At 44.2% G+C, this 23,114-nt stretch overlaps 1 protein-coding gene across 1 annotated transcript; it reads left to right on the top strand.

The window, feature by feature from the left end:
• The first annotated feature begins 15,975 nt into the window (after positions 1-15,975).
• SHISA2 (shisa family member 2) lies at positions 15,976-22,363 on the top strand. The gene is made up of 2 exons (XM_050766916.1): positions 15,976-16,359; positions 19,914-22,363. The coding sequence occupies exons 1-2, from the start codon at positions 16,026-16,028 to the stop codon at positions 20,465-20,467; spliced, it is 888 nt and encodes a 295-aa protein (XP_050622873.1). The 5' UTR covers positions 15,976-16,025; the 3' UTR covers positions 20,468-22,363.
• Positions 22,364-23,114: the final 751 nt, after the last annotated feature.

The following is a 23,114-nucleotide window of genomic DNA, read 5'->3' as shown; positions in this document are numbered from 1 at the left end:
GGATTACAGGTGTGAGCTGCCTCAGACGGATGTAGCTTAGTGGTAAGAACACAGCTCTGGAGTGAGCTAGACTAGAGCTTGGGTCTGAGAAACCCTTATGAGCCTCAATTGTACGTGTGCTTTTTAAAAATTATTTTTAAGCTGAAGATAACAATTATTACCTCTTAGAGATGCACCAAATCCATACTTTGGCTGAATTCTAAATGGCTAAGTGGAAAAGTTACTGCGACAAGGCCAAACATTACCATGATAACATCAATTTCTGGAATAAAAGGATAAACCTGATATTCTTATTCAAATGTAATAATTGACTGGGCAAGGTGGCTCATGCCTGTAATCCCAGAACTTTGAGAGGCCAGACTGGTGGGCCACCTAAAGTCAAGAGTTCGAGAATAGCTGGCCAACACAGTAAAACCCTGTCTCTACTAAAAATACAAAAATTAGCTGGGTTTGGTGTCGGGCACCTGTAATCCCAGCTACTTGGGAGGCTGAGGCAGGAGAATCACTTGCACCTGGAAGGCAGAGGTTGCTGTGAGCCGAGACCATGCCATTGCACTCCAGCCTGGGCAACAAGAGTGAAATTCCGTCTCAAAAAAAAAACACACACACAAAAAAGTAATCATTAACTATATCATTATTTTTATCATAACGCTGTGTAACCAGTAACCATAAAACTTCAATTGTATTTAACAATAAACATCTGTTCTTCACCATTCTGTTGGTTAGTTGGGTGGTTCTACTGACCTGGGCCAGAACTGTAGAGTCTCAGTTGGGTTGACTCAGCTCCCGTGGTTGCAGCCACTTGCCGGGTGGGTGGAGGGCTGCCTGTCGTATGTCTCTGCTCCACACCGTCTCTCATCTTCCTGTAGAGAACTGAGCTTGCCCTCATGACATGAGAGGGTTCAAAGGTTGAGAATGGAAGCTTGCAAAGCCTCCTGAGAATGGAGTTCAGAATGGTCACTTCTGCTGCATTCTGTTAGGTAAAGTCAATCACAAAGCGGCCCAGATTCTAAGTGTGGGAAAATAGACTCCACCTCTCGGTGGGAGGGGCTCCAAAGTCACATTTCAAGAGTCTGAATATGTGGAGGGGTAGAGAATTAGAGCCATTCTTGCATTCAACTCACCTCATTAACATGATTTTATCATTAACATTGTATCAGTCAAATGTTATAAGTTTGACATGATGGGGAAGATACAATAATTTCTCCACTGTCAATAAGATTTCTCCTCTGTCAGCTGCCTACCAAACATAAATAGAGCCCACTTTCACCTGTGATTGTTAGAGAAGCAAGGTGTTTGAGTAGCTCATTTTAATATAAATATTCTACATTTCTCCCTTTAGTCTTTATTGTATCTGAATCAAAGATGATGTATAACGTACCTTGTTGTAGAATGATTTGGAAGATTTTCCTCCTGTGATTTTTTCTTTTTTGAGACAGAATCTCACATGTTCAGAGGCTGGAGCGTGGTGGTGCAATCACAGCTCACTGAAGCCGCAACCTTCTAAACTCAGGTGATCCTCCTTCTTCAGCTCCCCGAGTAGCTACATCTACAGGCTCATACCACCACACCTAGCTACATTTTTTTTTTTTCTTGTGGAGACGGGGTCTTACTATGTTGCCCAGACTGGTCTCAAACTCCTGGCTTCAAACGATCCTCCTATCTTGGCCTCCCAAAGTGCTGGGATTACAGGCATGAGCCACCATGCCCGGCTTATTAATCTTTTTTATTCTGCCATGTATTAGCATCTAAATTTCCATGTATGTTGGTGGACTCAAAAAAAGATATGGATCCTAAAACATGCTTTCTTTTACATATTAATGACTTTTGCGCTCACTGCAGTCTTGCAATAAGAAGTATGAATTCGACCAGGTGCAGTGGCTCACACCTGTAATCCTAGCACTTTGGGAAGCCCAGGTAGGCAGATCACGAGGTCAGGAGATCGAGACCATCCTGGCTAACACGGTGAAACCCCGTCTCCACTAAAAATACAAAAAATTAGCCTGGCATGGTGGTGGGTGCCTGTAGTCCCAGCTACTCGGGAGGCTGAGGCAGGAGAATGGTGTAAACCCAGGAGGCGGAGTGTACAGTGAGCTGAGATTGCACCACTGCACTCCAGCCTAGACAACAGAGCAGGACTCTGTCTCAAAAAAAAAAAAAGTATGAATTCATACTTGGACTGATGAAATTCCAATCTCTAAACACTTAAAGGAGGTTTTTCACTCCAAGTTGAATGTTTATCTATATTTAAAAGTGAAAACCATATCGTAATATTAATAACAAATTAAAATGTCACACCACCTTTGTATCACTGATGTTCGTATAATGATTAGATACAATGGTAGCCTATGCAAGTAGATGACCATTGATCAGATGCAAGTTCAGGGGTGACATAAAGCAGGCTTCCAGAATGGAAGCAAAGGCAGACAGCAGGATTTCAGCTGAACGCAAGGCCAAAGCTGAGCTCTGCGTGTCTCTATGATCCCAAATGGTGCTTAGAAGATGAAAGGAGGCAATGCATGTAGAGAATCTGGGGCGCACAGTAGGTCTTTGATAAATGGCAGGTCTTTTCACTATTTTTCCCTTTGGTCAGAATTAGCTATAATACTGCACTGTATATTTTTGTCTTTTTTTGAGATGGAGTCTCTCTCTATTGCCCAGGCTGGAGTCCAGTGGCGCCATCTCCACTCACAGCAACCTCCGCCTCCCAGGTTCAAATGACTCTCCTGCCTCAGCCTCCCAAGTAGCTAGGATTACAGGCATAAGCTACCATACCCAGCTAATTTTTGTACTTTTAATACAGATAGGGTTTCACCATGTCGGCCAGGCTGGCCTCAAACTCCTGAGCTCAAGCACCTGCCTCTCAAAGTGCTGGGATTACAAGCATGAGCCACCATGCCTGGCCCTGCATTGTATTTTGACTCTCAGTGAAACTTATCAGCAAAGCTTGTAGAGTCAAAGTATAGATGAGGTTAAGGACAGGGACTATCTATGCAAAAAGGATCCTAGTCCCTGGGAGATTTAAACTTGATGTTGTGTAGAAACCTGTCTCCATGCCTTGTTGCTTCAATTATCCAAAACCTTCATGTTTCTCACAGTTGAGACAGTCACTACCATGGCATCATGACAATTATTTCACTTCTTTTAAGAGTATGTTGCAAATATTGTTAAATCTAGAAGAGGCCAAAGCATATGGAATCTATAGATAGGATCTGTAGAATTGTTTATGATGCTTTTAAAAAACCAAAAAGATAACGGTTAATTTTGGATGTAAACTATATACTCATTGTAGCCCACTCCAGGTCTGGAATAATTAGAACTCTAAATAGATCATTTGTTTCCACAAATAGGTTCCATCTCAGGAGCAAATCGAAAAATGTGACTACACAGACGTATTTCTAGAAATATTTCTAAATTTAATGTTTGTGTTTCAGATTAATTTAAATAGCATGGCTGCACATTTAAAAAAAGAGTGAATACATTAGTGGCTCATTCTTAGTTCACTTATTCAACAAGACACTGTGTGGTTTGTGGATGATACAAAGATGAACAGGACTCAGTTCTTGCCTTCAAGGAGTGTAGATCTCAGAGCTGGTGTCCTGGAGAAAAGTTAACCTAAGATGTAAAGTAAAATCCCAATAATCAGACCACGGATCCCTGTGCCTAACCCCGCCTCCCACCTCTTTCTTCTCTGCCTGTGTCACCTGGCCATAAAACCTTGGCCTGCATACTCCTGACATGGGTATCACAGATCGGCATTCCAGGTGAGCACAGGACGTCATTTTAGCTTTGTAGTCATCTTCCTTCTGATCCTGTAAATTGCTTTTCTCTGTGGAGGTGGTACATTTTCATGGGTATAACGTTCATGCGTTTCTTTTGCTGAAATCAGTCTAACGCTCTGAAGGCTCTACGTCATGTAACTAATTGTAACGAATGAATGGTGTGTTCAATTTAAACATCTCAAGGCCAACTTTTAGCCAGAAGATGGAGTGCAAGAGCCAAAGCTAGGAAATCTTAGGCCTGTTACGGTGTTCGTATATTTTTCTCTGAATTGAAAGACCTAGAATTGTATTCAGTTTCGCACTTAGGCCCAAAGTTCAGCCTTATAATATGTGTGAAGTTAGCCAAGCTGCTAACAGTGGGCTACCCAAATAGTGTTTCACTAAGCATAGGATTTAGATTTAATAATTTGTTGAAAACAGGGAAAAATCAATGACCAGTGCAAGAGAATGGTTTGGGTTCTGTCATACCAAACAATGTAAAACTAGTAATGATGGTGCTTTTGTCTACAAGTCTAGGTGACAGATAGCCACAAATCAGGAGTAGGGTTAATTCAATTTTATGAGTCACCACATGGACATAAAATGGATCGCCCAGAATCTTAACAATCAGTGGTTCTTTTGTACTATTCTTTATTTTTGCAGCTTTTTCTCTATTTTGAAATTACTTGCAAATGAAAAGTTAAAAACAAACAAAAAACACAATTTCTAATTCATTTTAGTCAATTAGACATAGCATGATTTTATCACTCCGTAAAAACGAGAGCACTTAAACTGCCCTTAATCTACTTGTTAGTGGGGAAAAAACAATCAGTGTTGAAGTCTGCTGAGATCAATAGCTCATGGTGAAATTAATTAAGGGAGTGTGAAAATTGATACACATCAATGATCAGAATCCCAAGATTTCTTTATTCTTGGAATCTTGGAATCTCCAGTGAGGTGGAGACAAAGCAACAATGTCAGAATATTTCCATAGGGAGGCGGTGTTTTCTCATCGTGACACCAAAGCGGCAGAGAGGATCTCTTCTTGGATTTCTCTAGTCGTCTTTTAGAAAGACTTACGGCTTAGTGAGCTTGCTCCCTACTCAGGACTCAGACCCCACAATGCTAGCTCACACTGGAGTTCAACAACTGGAGGACCGTGCTTCCTATATTTGGAAGGCTAATCTATTCCGACACTCGGATTGTAAAGTAAGCCAGGCTCCAATCTTCAGCTTCTCTTCTAAGACTACCAAACAGAACCCACCATAATGAATAAAACAGTAGTGAGTGCTGTGCCGTGGGACTGGTTACCCGTTTTTTTATTACTTGGAGTTGGCTTAATCTTTCTCTTCCTATCAAATGACATATGGAGTATATTTTCCCAAAAATTAGGCTGAGTTTGGCAGTCTGGTACAGATTTTGGAGATTTATGAATGAGTTCAAAAGGAAGTGGTTTGCTTTTTGGTTTGGGGGGTTTGCTTCTTTGTTTATTTGTGTTTTGTTGTTGTTGATATTGTTGATGTTTCTTAGCACTTATTACCCATTCTCTACCATGGGATAGTGAATATTCAAGTGCATCTGAAATAGTACTACAGACGTTGGAAGTTCAATATCAAGAACAGAGTTTGCCTCTCCTGTGGTTTCAGCACTCAGTATCATGATCACTGCATTCAATCCACTTGGCAAGGTTTCTCCAAGTGGGGAGAGATACGGATTTTACTGCACTCCATAAATATGACCATTTATAGGCCCCAACATATTTATGTTCCCATTCATTCAGTGCTCACTTAAACTGTCCAATTTGCTTGACCCGGTCTATAAATGTAAATTGCCTACATCTGAAACTGACTCTGGCTTTCCAGAGTGCAGAAGTCGGAACTGTGTTACTCCCACAGATCACCAGGTCTCCAGGCAGCAGGCCTGTGGCAAGTCACTCTCTGCTCTCCCTTTCTTTACACTCTCAAAAGCACTAAAAATGGTTATTGTTCCAAAGCATTGAAATACTATTGGAATCAGTTACCAGATACATTTAATTGCAGTCACAATTTTGTCTTGTTTGAAAATCTTTTTAGGCCGGGCAGGGTGACTCACGCCTGTAATCTCAGCACTTTGGGAGGTGGAGGCAAATCACCTGAAGTCAGGAGCTCGAGACCAGCCTGGCCAACATGGTGAAACCCCATCTCTACTAAAAATACAAAAATTAGCCAGGTGTGGTAGCGGACGCCTGTAATCCCAGCTACTCAGGAGGCTGAGGCAGGATTGCTTGAATCTGGGAGGCAGAGGTTGCAGTGAGCTGAGACCTCGCCGCTGCACTCCAGCCTGGGTGACAGAGCGAGACTCTGTCTCAAATGATAATAATCATTATCATCTTTTTATTTGTTTGAGGAAGTCAAGAAGCTTGACCCGTGTTGAAAGAACAAATATCAACCATGTTTGCTGTTTTCTTTATGACAAGCCTCAAAATGTTTCACTGTATAGTAAGGTAGAAAGAAATCCTAGTAAGAAGTCTCCAGGATTTTAACCAGTGCTGGCCCTGTCCACTGGCATAGTAATAGCCTAAGACTCCCCCTCTCCTTCTAAAGCTAGAGGTGATTTCACAAGTCTCTAAGAAACAGAGGGGTTGGGAGATCTCACCTCTCAAGTCATCTGCATGACCGTTTCTGCATCTATGTTGGTTAGAGAGGGTTCTTCAAACATCACTTTTCCGTAATTCAACTCCACTTCCTCTGGTCTGTCTTCTCTGTACTCAGGTCCCTCCTAAAATATTCCTTCATGTTGTTAAAGATAGTTTCGGAGCAACTTCCCCCTTTACTTTCTTTGTGCGTAATAATCATCATCTTAAATTTTTCTATACTTTCTGTTTTGCATTTTTCTAGTATTTTCTTCTGGGCCTCATGTCTCCAAGATAAATTGTTCCACTTTCAGGAATAAAGTAACTGAAAATACGTTCACCTAATAAAACCAAACCGCTGTGCACCAAAAAGGAAATTAGTCATAGAAATTAAGAATGCCAGTGCTTTGTGGACTTTTCTCTGATAAGACATCGCATCTCATTTGTGTAACATGAGAAAACAGTTCATTGAAAATAAAAACTAGAAAAGGCTTTGTGTTAAAATACTTGGATAACATTCTGCATAGGCTGGAAATTTCTTTTCAACTTAGGACATTTTAGAAAAGCGGATGAAGTGAAACCTTTTTTTTTTTTTAACCTTACTTAATAATGTATTTATTCGGTGAGACACTATAATGATGTCAAAAAATTTAGCACAATGCCTGGCACATACCAGATGCTCAATAAATAGCGGCTATTAGCTGATTGAACTTCATCTGTTCAAGTATATTTTCTAATGTAAAAACATTAAAAAACAAAAAAACCGTTCCTTCTAATTTGGTAATGAAGGCTAGTTAGTTGGAGACTCTCTACATAACTACTATATTATATAAGAATTAACAACATGAAGCCAGAAGTGTACTGAATACTGTAAAGCTGTGAAATGGTCTGAAATACTTAACAAATCTTAAGGTGTTATTGGGACGAGAACATTTTCAGAATATGGAACTTGTTAAACATTTTCCTGCTCATTTGGATACCACACAATGCAGGACATTCTCTGTTTATTCTTTCATCGGAGACGTTTTGAGGAAAGGCAGATGTGGGGTACTATCCAAGGACTCTTTAAACAAACATGAAGTTTAATTCAATTGTTTCCTGAGAGGTTGACTTCTTCCAAAAGCCAAAGAAAATCTCTTACTAATCCAAAAGGTACAAAAACGAGGTTGAAACCATAGAACGAGGGAGGGCTTGGTTTGAAAAAGTTAACGTATTTGGACAGGGATAATTGCGACCACTGTGAGGCTGCGCTGTGAAGGCCATAATTCTGCTTCTGTTAAAATAAGCAGCACAATGATTCTTTATCTTTTTATGTTTTTACCAGGAGGCTGCTAAGGCAGCTTTGATAAAGGGAGTTCCTATTTATACCAAATCTAAACACCCAGGATCAATGGGACTTTTTTCCCTACGACCTGATCATATAAAAACAATGATTTTAATAACGAGAAATCTCAAGGAAACTATGATCCAAAAATGCCTTCTGAATTATTTTATTTAAAAATGTGAAATTATATTCGAGCAATCTAGTTTCTCAGCCTGAATGTAAAACAATATAATTTCGTACAAAACATTTCTCTACCTCCTCTTGCTCCATCCCATTCAGAAATGTTTCTCCACTGTGGGAATCCCTGAAAAGTGTCTCCAGGTGCTTCTCGGACTCATATTCCCGGTAACCAGGAAGTGGGCACAGTTTCCTCATCCCTCCTCTAGCTCTGAGCCATGCCTTCTATTCTGAGAGCGGAAGTCCGGGAGGTACAGCTAGTGCCTGCAGAAGACGCTGGCACTGCCATTGTCCACCGATACTGAACATGAGGCAGCTACAACCAAAGTGAAGACCGCCAATGACAGCACATAGCTGCCACGTCCTACTGTCCGTCTGTGGGTAGCTTACATTTTTCTTTCACATGGTAATGGAGAGGAAACACTCGTTCCTTTTTTGCATCTTCTTTCATTGCAAAACTCTTATTTTAAGCCTCAAATCTGTGGGGGCAGGACCATGGGAGGCTATGCACTAGGAATCACTAGGAATCACCTTCCCCTCTAAAACCACCGTCCAAGGATTTATTCTCAAGCATCGGTTATTTTTATTTATTTATTTTTTAGATGGAGTCTAGCTCTGTTGCCCAGGCTGGAGCGCAGCAGCACAATTTCAGCTTGCTGCAACATCCACCTCCTTCGTTCAGGTGATTCTCATCCCTCGGCCTCCCTAGTAGCTGGGATTACAGGTGTGCACCACCACGCCTGGCTAGTTTTTGTATTTTTAGTAGAGACAGGGTTTCACCATATTGGCCAGGCTGGTTCCTGAGTTCCAATGATCCCCTGCCTTGGCCTCCCAAAATGCTGGGATTACAGGCGTGAACCACTGGGTGCGAGGAAGCATCAGATATTTTTTTTTTCCCCTAGTCTTATCAGATAGCCTATATCCGAGCTGCTGTACAGTACTCAGAATGATTTTCACATTTAGGTAATTTCACTGGTTTCAAATTCCTTGAAACAAATAAGTCAATACTGAGGATTTTTGTGCCTGGCATATAGTACATGCTTAATAAATATTTATTGAATGGATAAATTGAGCCTACTCTACGTCCAGCACTCAGAGCACTCAGAAATAAGCAAGGGCTGGGTGCAGTGACTCACATCTGTAATCCCAGCACTTTGGGAGGTCAAGATGGGAGGATTGCTTGAGCCTAGGAGTTCAAGAGCAGCCTGGGCAACATAGCAAGACCCTATCGCCACAAAAATAAAAAATTAGTCAGGCATGGTGGCACACACCTGTAGACCCAAATGAGGCTGAGGCAGGAGGATCTCTTGAGACCAGAAGGTCGAGACTGCAGTGAACCATGATTGCACCACTGCACTCCAGCCTGTGTGACAATGAGATCTTGTCTCAAAACAAACAAACAAACAACAACAGCAAAAAACAATGAGTAAGGTTTAGTTTCCATTTTCAAGGAGTTGATTGTCTGGAAGAAGAGACAAGGGAATAAAAGAAATCCTAATTCCATAAAGACCAGAATAAAATATACTGGAGGAAATTGAACTTGGATATGTACAATATTCAGATCTTAGCAGCCAGTTGGCCTCACTCCATTCTCCAACCATTTCACATCAGCACACGTTAACTGTCTCTTATTCTACACTGAGATCTAGTTTTCTCAAACTGTTTCTAGGGCATATGTAGCTCCTGTCACTTCAAGTCACCCCTGTATGATCCATAGATAGAGTTAAGGCCCAAGCTGCCTTACATTTGAGGACTATGGTGAAGGAAGACTTCATGCTTGCATCTCATGGCATTCCTGATGTTAGTGGAGAGGAGAAAGGGGAGGGATGGTCTATTGGTCAACTCGGGCTGCCATAAGACATGCCACAGATGGTGCTTAAACAGCCGACATTTATTTCTCACAGTTCTGGATGCTGGAAGTTTAAGATCAAGTTGCCTGCAAGTTTGGGTTTCTCCTGAGACCTCTCTCCTTTGCTTTCAGACAGCTGCCTTCTCACTGAGTGAGGACACCACCTTTGCTCTGTGCCAACACATGGCTGGTGTCTCTTCTTCTCATAAGGACACCAGTCCTTTTGGATTAGGACCCCACTGATTTAACCTTAATTACGTCTTTAGAGGCCCTATTTCTTAGTAAAGTCACGTTAGGGATTAGGGGCTTTAACATAGGAATTTTGGGGAGACACAATTCAGTCCGTAACAGGGTTTGCAACATTGAGCTTAGGGACTTGGAATCATGCTCAGAGGTATCTGGCTGTGTTTCAGACTTTCTAAATGTTTCTCTTTCTGGGCCATTCACTGTTAAAAGAATAGATCCTCTCAAAATTGGTGCACCTGCTTCAGAACCTTCAAGTGACATCATGGGCAGATAACTACTTTCACAGCTGCAGGGTTGTATTTATTTATTTGTTCTAGATTCTTTTTTGTTATGGTAAAATACACACAACATGAAAATACCATTGGTGACATTTATTATATTCGTAATGTGTGCAACCATCACCACTGTCTGGTTCCAGAACATTTTCACTCCAAAAGGAAACCCTGTACCCATTAAGCAGTCACTTCCCCTTCTTCCTTCCTCCCAGCCCCTGACAGGCACTGATCTACTTTGAAAGAAAAAAATTTGTGGAGACAGGGTCTCACTATGTTACCCAGGCCAATCTTAAACTGCTGGGCTGAAGCCATCCAGCTGCCTCAACCCCTACAAAGTGTTAGGATGACAGGTGTGAGCCGCTACGCCCAGCTCTGATCTACTTTCTGTCTCTTTGGATTTGCCTCTTCTGGACATTTTATATAAATGGGCTCATGCAGTATGTGCCTTTTGTGTCTGCTTTCTTTCACTTGCCCAGTGTTTTCGAAGTTCTTCTGGGTTGTAGCATGTATTCATGCTTCATTTCTTTTTATGTCCAAATAACATTGCAATCGTACGACTATAACCCATTTTGTACATCCATTCATTAGTTAGCAGATATTTTAGTGGTTTCCACCCTTTGGCTATTGTAAATAGTGCTGCTATGGACATTTATATAGAAGTTTTTGTCTCTACATATGTTTTCATCTCTTTGGGGTTACCTAGGAGTGGACCTGCAGGGTCATATGGTTATTCTATGTCTGACTTTTTGAGGAACTGTCAAGCTGTTTTGCACAGTGGCTGAACCATTTTACATTCCCATCAACAACAGCGTTCAAGGGATCTGATTTCCCTACAACCTTACCAACATTATTTCCCATTATCATCATCATTACTATTACTGCCATCCTAGTGAAGGTAAAGTGGTATCTTGTGGTTTTGATCTGCATTTCTCTAATGATTAATGATGTTGGAGGTGTTTCATGTGCTTATTGGCCTTTTGTAGATGTTATTTGGAGAAATGTTTATTCAAGCCAGTTTTTTTGGTTGGGTTGCCTTTTTGTTCTGGGTTGTAAGAGTTCTCTTATATTCTGGATACTAGATTCTTTTCATATATATGATTGCAAATCTTCGCACATTTTGCTTTCCCTTATGCCATTCTTTTAGATATGAAGGCATTAGTGAAATAAGCCCTCCATGAAACTCCATAGCTCCAAAATGAAAATGTATCCATAGTAAACCTCAAAATCAAAAATTAAAGGGGGTTCAGTAAAACAATGGAGTAAGGAGGTGGGATGAGAGAGAACTATGTCAATAGTTTATAATGACAAATGAGAAGAAATATAATTGAAAATATGGAAATTACTTTTCTGGAAGTCAGTATGTCAATTACAAGAAAAACAAGGAGGGTGAAAAATTAAAAATTTTAAAGCAAGAACAATTTTTTCACAAATTTATGAACATTTTTATTTTTAGATGAGGTTAGGTAATCAGAAGACAAAATTAAAATAAATGTAAATTAACATATTGGTTCGGGTTTTAACAAAAACACTTTAATTTAAAAGAAATTTTGGTAAGCCAAATGCCAAATTTTCAGTACTATTTCTATTTACGAGGGAAGAGGAGAAAAAGATGAATGAACCTAGTGAAAGCCATTCTCCCTAAACAGACTGCTGATGGGTGTGCAGATGGTAAGAACCTTCTGCTCTTGCTGAAACTTGCAGAAAAACACTGTAGATCTTGCAGCTTTTAGAACTGCCAGCCAAATGAAATATGCTTACCTCCATCTGATTTGTATCAACTCCAGTTAGTAGAGTCATCAGTAATCATTTCTTTAGTTACATGACTTGCTATTTGCACTAGTGAAGATGTGTCAGAAGTTTGCTTTTATATCAATTGGATTTTATTTATATATATATATGTATATATATACACACAGAGGCACATACTGAAAGGTAAAATAACTTGAAAATACACTTTTTCAGTTAGTGTCTATAGAATTCAACTTTTTAAAAAAGGGGGCGGCACTCTTTCATACGTTTTAAAATATATTTTGGCAGACTGCCTGACATTTCATTCTGATTATCATAAATTATGATTACTACTACCTTTATGTTGTAATTACTAGTTATAGTTTCTCAGAAGAAATGAGTAAAATAGTTTTGGTTGTCTTTTAAGACCAATGAGGGATTTTTTTATTTCCTACGGAAGGAACAAGACTATTTTAACATCTCCCAGTAGCACCTCCCATGCAGAACCTCACTAAATCCTTGGCAAGTTATTTTATAAAATTTCAGTACAGCATTCCAGATACACAAAGAAATGATAAAACAAAGAGAGACAAAGTGACATAAACGACCTTTCAGCATTGAAGATAGTCAACCACTACGGAAAGTAACCGTGAAAGGGCCTCCCCTTAACTGTTAAGGAAGAAAGGAAACACAGTAATAAAAAAAAAAAAGAAGACGAATTTGCTTAGAGCACCATACTTCTAAGTTCACCAATTATAGATTAAATTGTAGACTATTTGGGAAAAACTTTGTGTTTTAAAGGTGGCACTATCCAGTCACCAAATCAATTCCAATATGAAATGTTAAACAATTTTTTTCTTCATAAATAAATTCTAACAAATTGTGGATGTTTTGGTGAATAGGATCAGTGGATCGTGGAAGGAGGTTATGGCATAGGTACTGCCTGAAATTATACAATTCTAAATAGTACAATAAGTACAATTCTCTTGCATTAATTGTTTTTCCAAATGGCAAAAACTGAAAGTATTCACCCTCTGAACACCACCCAAATCAACTCGTGCTGCCATAGGAAGATGATACCTAACCATCTCATGGTCTGTACAGAACTCCCAGTTAATCAATCCTGGGCTCTCTGTAATGGAGGCTGTGGTGACCAGCAGTGTGGTGGGTGGGCTTAGGAGTCAGGAGAAATTGGGTACAGTCCAGGCAAACTAACACTCTCTATCTTTAGGGATTGAGCAAGTATCCTCACCAGTAAAATGAGGATGGTATTACTGTCTTATTCATAGGGCTGCTGTGAGGATTAAATAAAATCACGCATGTGAAATTCTTAGCATGGTGCCTGGCTCATAGTAAGCTCTCAATAAATGGTGGCTAATGGTATCTTCTAAGAAAACGACTCATTCTGAAAAACTCAGTCTTCCTTTGACTTCTTCTGGTCTCATTTTAAGTGTTATTCCTTTGATGATTTTTCTGACCTCCTTCCCCACCCTAACCTAGATTATGTGCTTAAATTGATGCTGTTCATTGTGGGTGAGAGCTTTGATCATACTTGCATTCTCTTTGCTTATTCAGTTCTTTGTCTTTTTGTCTGATTTCTGTGTTTTACCCAGGAGACTTTAGGCCCCATTTGAAGGAAATGGCCATGCTGTCTGGCTTCTTGATGAGTCCCAGTAGCCAGCACAGAGCACAGTACACTGTAAGTGCATGGCATGTATTTCTTGAATGAATAATTTCTTGATATTGAAATTTTTTTAGCTTACTAGCTCAAGAAATTTGGTGAATAGTGCATTTAAAATATATAATCCTGTGTAGCTAAAAATGATACACAACCAAAAAACTGCAAGAAAACAAAGTGCAATGCTTGGAGAGAGGTTTAGTGAAAAGAATAAGGTGTGTGTTGGGGAGCAGGGACATAGGGTAGGGTTTTTTCTTGGATTTGACATTGTTGGGACAAGTGGAAGAATAATCAACAATGTCTGAACTTCACATTAACCAGAACACACAAGCATCCAACGGCTGCTTGAATCTGAGTGTCTTTGCTGTAAGTAAAATTGCCTGTGTTCTGTAGTCATGAACTTGGAAGGGACCTTAGTGATCATCACCTCCTATGCTCCACTTCATAGATGAAGAAACTGAGGCCAGAAAAACGCAGTGATTCTCTACTAGTAGAGCTGGGCGTAGAAGTCAGGTCTGCTGACTCCCAGACGGTATGGGAAGGGGCATTCGTTCCTTTAAAAATAATCACTGCTGCTTTAATAACATCAGCACCTGTTGTTCCAGCTTCTGGAAGAGAGAAGCTATTAATTTCTCCTTCATCAAAGCTGAATTTCTGGTCTGTCTGAACCTTGTTTTCTTCCTGACTGCAGCTGTCTAAACCACTAAGGCCACATGTTGGACGGAGGCACTTTCCTGCTGGACTCCGATAAATCACCACACCCAAATATAGAAAGAAAAAGGGACACAGATCATCCAGACCGTGGCCGAATGTGTGACATCTTTGCGGAACTGTCTCCGTTCCACCTTGTGGCGGAGGCCTCCAGCCCCCCAGACACAGCCCCAGGCGTGTGAGTGAGCCACCAACATCGGAGCTCTTCCTACATAGGGCCTGGGACCAACCGGGGCCGGGACATCAGCTGCTGGAAGCTGAAAGAGTTCATCTGAGCGGCGATTTCATGATCTGTAGGGTGGACAGTGATCGTCATCCCTTGAGAAGTTTGCAGAAACGAACCGAATGTTGAATGCCAAAGATCTTCACAAAGCAAATTGAGTTTCTTCCATTATTATTGTTATTTGTGTTAGCGAGGCCTGGATTGCTTAGGTTGTGTTTCCTCCAGCGCCTATTCCAGCAGGCAGACCCCGCCCACGGCCACACCTTTCTCCTCGCGCTGGTGGGAAAGTGAGGGGCTGCCCGGCGCCGGCGGGGGTTCCTGGGCGGCGGGGAGCCGCGCATCGCGCATGCGCGCCGGGGAGCGGGGAGCTGCCGGCTTCTATAAAAGCGCAACTCAGAGCGCAGCTAGCGGAGTCGGAGCTGGCCTGGCGCCGGGCGAAGCGAGGTTGCGGGCCGCTGCAGCGCTCGGCTTCTCCCGTAGCCCGGAGGAACGAAACTTCCGTGGGAGGCTTCCATCGGTGCGCACCTCCCGAGGGCGAAGCAGCGACCGGGAGAGGGAGCGCCGGCCGGAGGCTGCCGGGCTCCTGTGGGACCGCGCTGCAGCCGGGGAGGCGGAGAAGGGGAACCCGGGCGAGCCTCCCGGCTGGATCCGCGCCCAGCAGCAGCCGCGGCCGCCGCCAGCCGGGCAGGCTCCGAGGACTGCGGCTTGGGGCGCGCCGGACCCTCGCCTCGTCCGGGACGTTCCCGGGATCTGGAGCGCTCCCTCGGCGACGTGCTGGGAGGATTGGCCGTCGGCCCCCCCGAGTGGAGCGTCGGGGCTGCACCCCTGAGGGCTGCCCGGGCGGCCCGGCCGGAGCCATGCGGACCAAGTTCGGGGCAGAGGAGGCTGAGCGCGGCCGGCTGCCTCACTTGCTGCCCAGAGTCTTGCGCGCACTGCCCGCCTTCGCTCCTTCTACCCGCCCGAGGAGGGGATAAAGGAGGGGAGACGGGCCCCGATTCGCGCGCGGGACCCTGAGGCTTAAATCCTGCGGCGGAGCCCTGGCTCCAGGTCCGTGGCGGCGCGCCCAGCGGTCATCCGGCTAGAGTGAGCGTCCCTTCGGGGATGCTCAGGGAGGGTCCGGTTGCCGGTGAAGCCTCCAGAGGCTTCGGGACGACAGTCCCGGGGGCCTTCTTACTGCATCCTGAGATTTCCATCAGCGAGTGCAACTCATAAGGCAGCCCCTAAGGGGACCGGGCCACCGGCTGAGGAGGGGGATGGCTTAGGAGCTCCTGGACCTAGGGCCCGGCGTCGTCGCCTCCTGGGCGTCGCGGCAGAGGGGAGTGGCCCGCGCCGAAAGCGCCGCGGGACAGTCAGCGACGAGGCCCGGGGGTCGCCGGGGCCACGACTTCTCGGAGACCGCCCTGCGCTCTCTGGAGACGCGCCGCCCGCGCCAGGGTGGTGCCATGTGGGGCGGTCGCCGCTCATCCGTCGCCTCCTCCCGGAACGCCGCTTCGCTCCTGCAGCTGCTGCTGGCCGCGCTGTTGGCGGCGGGGGCGAGGGCCAGCGGCGAGTACTGCCACGGCTGGCTGGACGCGCAGGGCGTCTGGCGCATCGGCTTCCAGTGTCCCGAGCGCTTCGACGGCGGCGACGCCACCATCTGCTGCGGCAGCTGCGCGTTGCGCTACTGCTGCTCCAGCGCCGAGGCGCGCCTGGACCAGGGCGGCTGCGACAACGACCGCCAGCAGGGCGCCGGCGAGCCTGGCAGGGCGGACAAAGACGGCCCCGACGGCTCGGCAGGTAGGGCGGCCTGCGCCCAGCGCGAAAGGGAGGACGGTTGGCGTTGCCTGGACGTCAGGGACCTGGGAGCTTGGAGGGGGAGATTCAGGGAAGGACCTGGGACCAGGAGGCGGAGTCTGCAGTCTGGCTTATTACTTGGTCGATGTGGGTCACTAATTCACCCCCACGGGCCTCAGTTTCTCCATCTGTCAGCCAAAGGGTGGCTTAGAGTGAATTTTCCGAAGAAAATCACACTCCTAAGGCAGTGTGGGCCACAGATAGCCCCCATATTCCTTCCGACCAGGGTCCTCCGGGCCCCTCTGGCGTCTGCTGTCTCCATAGGGCTCCGTGTCTTAGGGGTACCCGAGAAGACGGTGAGGGTGCGCCCCCGCCCGTGAGGGCCTGGCAGACGTCCTTCCCTGAAGGCTCCCCGAAAAGAAGGCAGCTCCTCAGAGCTTTCCCGGGGGCTGCTGCCCTGTGCCAGACCCCGCGGATTCCCATCTGCTCCACGCGGCGGCCCCTCTCCCCTGCAGCGGCCCGTCTCTGGGGTTTCTGGACTGTTAATTCCTTACCACGTCAGACTTAGTAGGTGTAACATCGGAGCAGTGCCCAGCCTTGCTCTTTGTGGCTTTGATTTTTTTTTTTCTTTTTCAAATTGCCAAAGCCAGACTTGGAAAGTAAACCCGTTAAAGAATTTGGTAGGTTGCACTTCATTCTTGAGAAACCTTCCGGAATGCCTCCCTGGGGTGGTGTCTACACCAGTCTCTCTCTCTTCTCTCTTCTCTCCTTTCTCTCTCTCTCTCTCTCTCTCGTTCGGGGGAGGGGAGGTAAAATGGCAAACGTATCCCCGAGGGGGCGGCTCCTCCTTTTTGTGGGCCCGTTGGGTGTACCTGGGAGACCTCGCTAGCACCCGGAGCCTGGTAGCACCCGGAGCCTGGGTTCGGGCTGCCTGAGCTTTGGCACAGCGTGGTTTGTGTTTATAGAGCTGCCTCCCAGGACCCGGTGAGAGACAGCTCTTTTCAGTGCCGTTCCCTTTTGCAGTCAAGCATTTTATTAGCATGCTACTCCCATTGTTCTGTCTTGAATCTGAAGAGCGTGTAATTCCAGAACCAGCGCAGTCTTAAAACGCAGGCTCAGCCTCGCAGACTGTGTGGCCATGGAAGACAGCCCGGAGAAGCGAGCCAGACCCCAAACAGCTACAGTCAGATGTCTGCTGAATTGGGCTCATTAATGGTTTCCAAAAAGTTGGGATGGCTTTGGACTAGTGGGGACTTCTCATGACGAGACTTATGACGCCCTGTGTTGTGTGTGGGTGCCTTCTTCACGCTACTTTTAAACGTTTTTTTCCTAAAAATTGTATTTCTTCCACTTCTGCAGTGAAGGACAACACACCTAATTAAGCCTGCCGGGGGGGCTTATGGTAGCGCATTCCTTACCCCTGTGTAGTTATTTACATTTCCAATTAAAAATCCTGGAAAGAGAACAGTTATTTCTCCCCAAAACTCATTATGTGGACTGAGGCTGGTTTCAGCCAGTTTCTGCTATGACTGGGGTACATTTTTTTCCTGTTTTTCTCTTATTATTTTTTGATAACATATTTAGGGCTTGTGTCTCAATTTAGAAAATGAAATATTTATAACACGCCAAGGAAAAAGCCCTGCATCCACTTCTCCAGTGATCCATAGTTAGCCTGAAGTGATAGTGTAATTAGAACAGGTCTACTGCCAGGCACCAGCTGTGCTGCAGACACTGTGGCAAGTGTTTCTACCTGCTAAACGGGCGCTATATATAGAAACTGCTCTGTTTAGCATTGAAACTCCAGGAAATCTTCCACAGTCAGCCTTTGGTTAAATACCTATAAAGTATTGTTTTACTTACAAAGCATTATTTCTCCATAATTCCACCTGGTGTTATACTTTAAAAACACTGACTGCAGGAATACCAGAACAGTCAAAAGGAGCGTAATTAGAAAGCCTGGCTGCTCTAATGGATGATCAAAGGGTATTCATAGAGCTGACCTCAAAGGCGCGGGCTCCTTCCGAAAGTGCTGCCCCATCTGACTGTGGGCTGGCATTATGCTTTGCCAAGACCAGTGAGACCCAATCCGTCCCTGTCCTCATGTATTTCCCAAAAATATAGTCAGGGGGATGGGGCAAGAGCACATCAGAAAATGCAGGCTGTCGGTAACATAGGGTAGGATTCTACCAAAGTGGCTCAGAGGCATTCTGCAGGCACCTCCCGTCTGATTCTACCCCATCAACCTGCATCTAGTTTCTAAAGCCTTGTAGTGCCATCCCTATGGCTCCTAAAAGATTGTTTTAAGAAACTAATTTTATTTATTTATTTATTTGAGTTGGAATCTCACTCTGTCACCCAGGCTGGAGTACAGTGGCACAGTCTCGGCTTACTGCAACCTCTGCCTCCTGGGTCCAAGCGATTGTTCTGCCTCAGCCTCCAGAGTAGCTGGGATTACAGGTGCGCGTCACCACACCCAGCTAATTTTTGTGGTTTTAGTAGAGACGGGGTTTCACCACGTTGGCCAGGCTGGTCTTGGAACTCCTGATCTTAGGTGATCCACCCACCTTGGCCTCCCCAAGTGCTAGGATTACAGGCGTGAGCCACCGTGCCCTGCCAGAAACTAATTTTAAAATGGAGTTTGCTAGTGGTTTTATCAAAAGGTTTTTATTTTTACTTTTTAGTGTTTTCTATTTTAAAAGCAGCTTCCCTGGTGAAGTATCATGGCTGTTACTTTATGCCCTGAGGGCTTTCCCTGTGCACTCTTGCCTTCTTGGCTCGCTGTGGGTGACTCTTCTTCCTGCAACACGTGTCTTGTTGCTCCTGATGTTTGCTCTTGGGACACTGTTTCAGGATGGCCCAATGCCTGGAATAACTTCCCGCCACCTCCACACAGACCCCGTCACCTGGACCCAGTGCTACCGAAGGACCCTGGCTTTTGCTAGGGAAGAGTGAGGAGGGTCTTTTTTCAGCCCCTCCTTGACCCTCTTGTGCCGTACAGATGCCTTTTGGAAATAGTAGTGACTTAGAGTCTGGCCTAAATTTTTGACTTAACTGCTGATGAAAAAAGAACTTGCTAAAGAATGGTAAAGAGAAATTTGCAAGGAACTTAACTTTCTGGGGGAAAAAAGACTTTTAAATAAGTTTAAAGTCATTATTACTATGAAGATCCTACAACAATATGGTAGGGCAGACTTGTTTGGACAGTTCGATTATGGTAGGAAGTTTAGAACCATAACTGTCTTAACCTATTAAACCCATATTTTTGCTAAATTGGATATCTGGCTCAATCAGTCTTGCAGTTGATGAGTTGAACTAAATATAAACAGTTTGCTTCTAGGGGCTGAACTGCCATGCCTGTAGGGTCTCAGGATCTTTCTAAACACTTGATAAAGAATGGTGCATCTTATGGACTCCTAATATGTGAACAAATTAGCCCAGTGTCGGCCCTTCAGCTGTGGGTGTCGGTGCTGCTCATTCATTCATTGCCATTGCCAGTAGGCGATTGGACTGCATTCCCAGAGTAAATCATAATGTTGTGTTTCTGTCCTTTGCTTCAGTGCCCATCTACGTGCCGTTCCTCATCGTTGGCTCTGTGTTTGTCGCCTTTATCATCTTGGGGTCCCTGGTGGCAGCCTGTTGCTGCAGATGTCTCCGGCCTAAGCAGGATCCCCAACAGAGCCGAGCCCCAGGGGGTAACCGCTTGATGGAGACCATCCCCATGATCCCCAGTGCCAGCACCTCCCGGGGGTCGTCCTCACGCCAGTCCAGCACAGCTGCCAGTTCCAGCTCCAGCGCTAACTCGGGGGCCCGGGCGCCGCCAACAAGGTCACAGACCAACTGTTGCTTGCCGGAAGGGACCATGAACAATGTGTATGTCAACATGCCCACGAATTTCTCGGTGCTGAACTGTCAGCAGGCCACCCAGATTGTGCCACATCAAGGGCAGTATCTGCATCCCCCATATGTGGGGTACACGGTGCAGCATGACTCTGTGCCCATGACTGCTGTGCCACCTTTCATGGACGGCCTGCAGCCTGGCTACAGGCAGATTCAGTCCCCCTTCCCTCACACCAACAGTGAACAGAAGATGTACCCAGCGGTGACTGTGTAACGCAGAGTCACTGGCGGGTTCCTTTACTGAAGGGAGAGGAAGGCAGGGGTGGGTTGTCCAGGTGGGCGTCCGCACGTGCCGGTGGTATTTGTGGCACGGTTCCTTTGGATGGCTTCATTTGCCCCCAGACTGTATGAAAACATCTCCAAATGAGCATTTCTGGATATGTGTCACCCAGGGTATCATTGATTTATGATGGGAAACTGGCCTCAGCTGGAGATGGCTATGATGTTGCTGATGGGCGTGTAACAAATGCTTGAGTCCCAAGTGCCCTTGAGATATGGTTGGTGAAAGAATTTTATAAACTGATAAATTAAGGGGTTTTATTATGTTGTTGTTATTATTTTTTTGTTGTTGAGTGCACAAGATCAAAATGCCTGGTATCTCCCTTTTACCTGGGCCTTTTTTTTTTTTTTTTTTTAAATGAGACAGGGTCTTGCTGTGTTGCCCAGACTGGAGTGCAGTGGTGCTATCTCGGCTCACTGCAACTTCAGCCTCCTGGATTCAAGCAATTCTTCTGCCTCAGCCTCCCAAGTGGCTGGGATTACAGGTGCCTGCCCCCACGGCTAAGTTTTTGTATTTTTTGTAGAGACGGGGTTTCACCATGTTGGCTAGGCTGGTCTCACACTCCTGACCTCAAGCGATCTGCCTGTCTCAGCCTCCCAAAGTGCTGGGATTACAGGCGTGAGCCACTGCCCCCAGCCTGAGCCATTATTTAATGTTTTTATTTTTATGTTTTTAATGCATCCAAGGTTAAGGGGAAGACACAAATAACAGGACTATTCTAAAAGGAAACCTGTTTGAACTCTGTGAGATCAGTCATCAGCCTCAGTATTCCACAGGCACACCTTCATTTCATCGTAAAAAGATACACATTTTGTCTATTTTTGTGCTTTTGGGGCCTATTTTGTGCTTTTTTACCTTGTGTAGAGATCTTATTACAAAGTGGTTTTCTACATTAAAAAGAGACTGAAATAAATTGTATAGTTACTTAACTAATGAAGACATTTCAGAACTCTGGGATGATTCTAATCTTGAAGTAGTAGGTGGTGTAGTATTAAAACCATTCACCCCCTTCTTGATTGTATCTTAATTTTCTGGCTTTAAGGTGACATCTGAGAGGTAATGCATTCTTTTTTATATTGAAATCATAAGCTATCACCCGCTGCTTCTCTGAGTTACTTTTAATTTTGCCTTGTGGTTACGGTTTGGGATTTCCTTCTGTTTGGTTTTCAGATCCCCGTGTCTATACAGTCCTGAGTGCAAGTAATTACTATACTTATACATGAGGATCAGTATTTCTGCCTAGATCTGATAAAACATTTTCTTGTTTTAGTTATAAAAATTCAAACAAAAGTGTTACAAAGATACTTAGTATAGCTCCTTAATCATAACCTGAGACTTGGAATGAAATTTAAACCACAGAGATGGTTTACTTTGCGGATCATAAGGCTTTTTATACTCTTGTTATCAAAATGGCTTATTTTTCGGGCAATAGGGACTATTAAGTCAAGAGAAAAGCTTTTCAAAGAAGTATTGCCTTTCTTCTCCCACACAGTTCTTGATTTCATCTCTCTTTCAGGCCTCAACAGGCACTGTATTCATTGCCAAGGTTCCAAATTATCAAATTCAAGTGAATTTATTTGTGTGTTGTTTACTTATTAAAAAAAGATAACTTTAAGGATGTGCAAGATTTTGTAATTAAACAAATCGTTTTATGGTATGGTCTTCTACACATTTATATCTATAGATATCTATCGATCGTCTTTCTATTCTGTTTCATGACTGAATAATGTAAAACCATTGTTGGCAACTGGTATCATCAGATACTCATTTTTTAATAACCAAAGGCAGGGGAAATCATTTTACTTATTAATAAATATTTTATGATGTGAATTCCTAGGGGAGTTGGGATTCTTTTTTCATTTTCATTGTACTTGGTAAGTTTTCGGATGGTCTAGTCAACCTGTTAATAGAACAAAATTTCCAAAAATTATGAATATTGCTTTCTAGAACCAAGAGCCTGCTTTTCAAAGTAATCAATATCTGGGAAGCTTACGTGAATGTTCTGTGAGTCAGTGAGTATTATTTTACAGGTTTCATGGGAAATGTTGACAACACAAAAGAAACAGTTCTTTTGGAATCATTATATTATGAGGCTAATGGGTGTTCCCTGCATTGTGTTTGATGGCAGATTCCTGCTTATCTCTGGAAGTGAAATTCTTAGAACTTTGGAACTGAAAGGGACCTCAGATATCACCCAGCCTAAAGATTGGCAAGCTTTTTTTTTTTTTTCAGTAAAAATCAGAGACTGGCTGGGCTCATGGCTCACCCCTGTAATTCCAGCACTTTGGGAGGCCAAGGCGGGAGGATCGCTGGAGACCGGGAGTTCCAGACAAGCCTGGGCAACATAGCGAGACCCCATCTCTACAAAAAAAGAAAAAATAAATAAAAATTAGCTGGGAGTGGTGGTGTACTTGGTAGTATCAGTGATTTGGGAGGTTGAGGCAGGAGGATCACTTGCAAGCTCAGGAGTTTGAGGCTGCAGTGAGCTGTGATTTCACTACTACATTCCAGCCTGGGTGACAGTGAAAACCTGTCTCAAAAAAATAAGAAAAAAAGATCCTGAGAGTAAATACTTTAGGTT

Source organism: Macaca thibetana, chromosome 17 (genome assembly GCF_024542745.1).
Source record: "Macaca thibetana thibetana isolate TM-01 chromosome 17, ASM2454274v1, whole genome shotgun sequence".
NCBI classification, from domain to species: domain Eukaryota; kingdom Metazoa; phylum Chordata; class Mammalia; order Primates; family Cercopithecidae; genus Macaca; species Macaca thibetana.
Note: the sequence above shows the minus strand (reverse complement) of the source record. Positions and strands in the feature narration are given on the sequence as shown.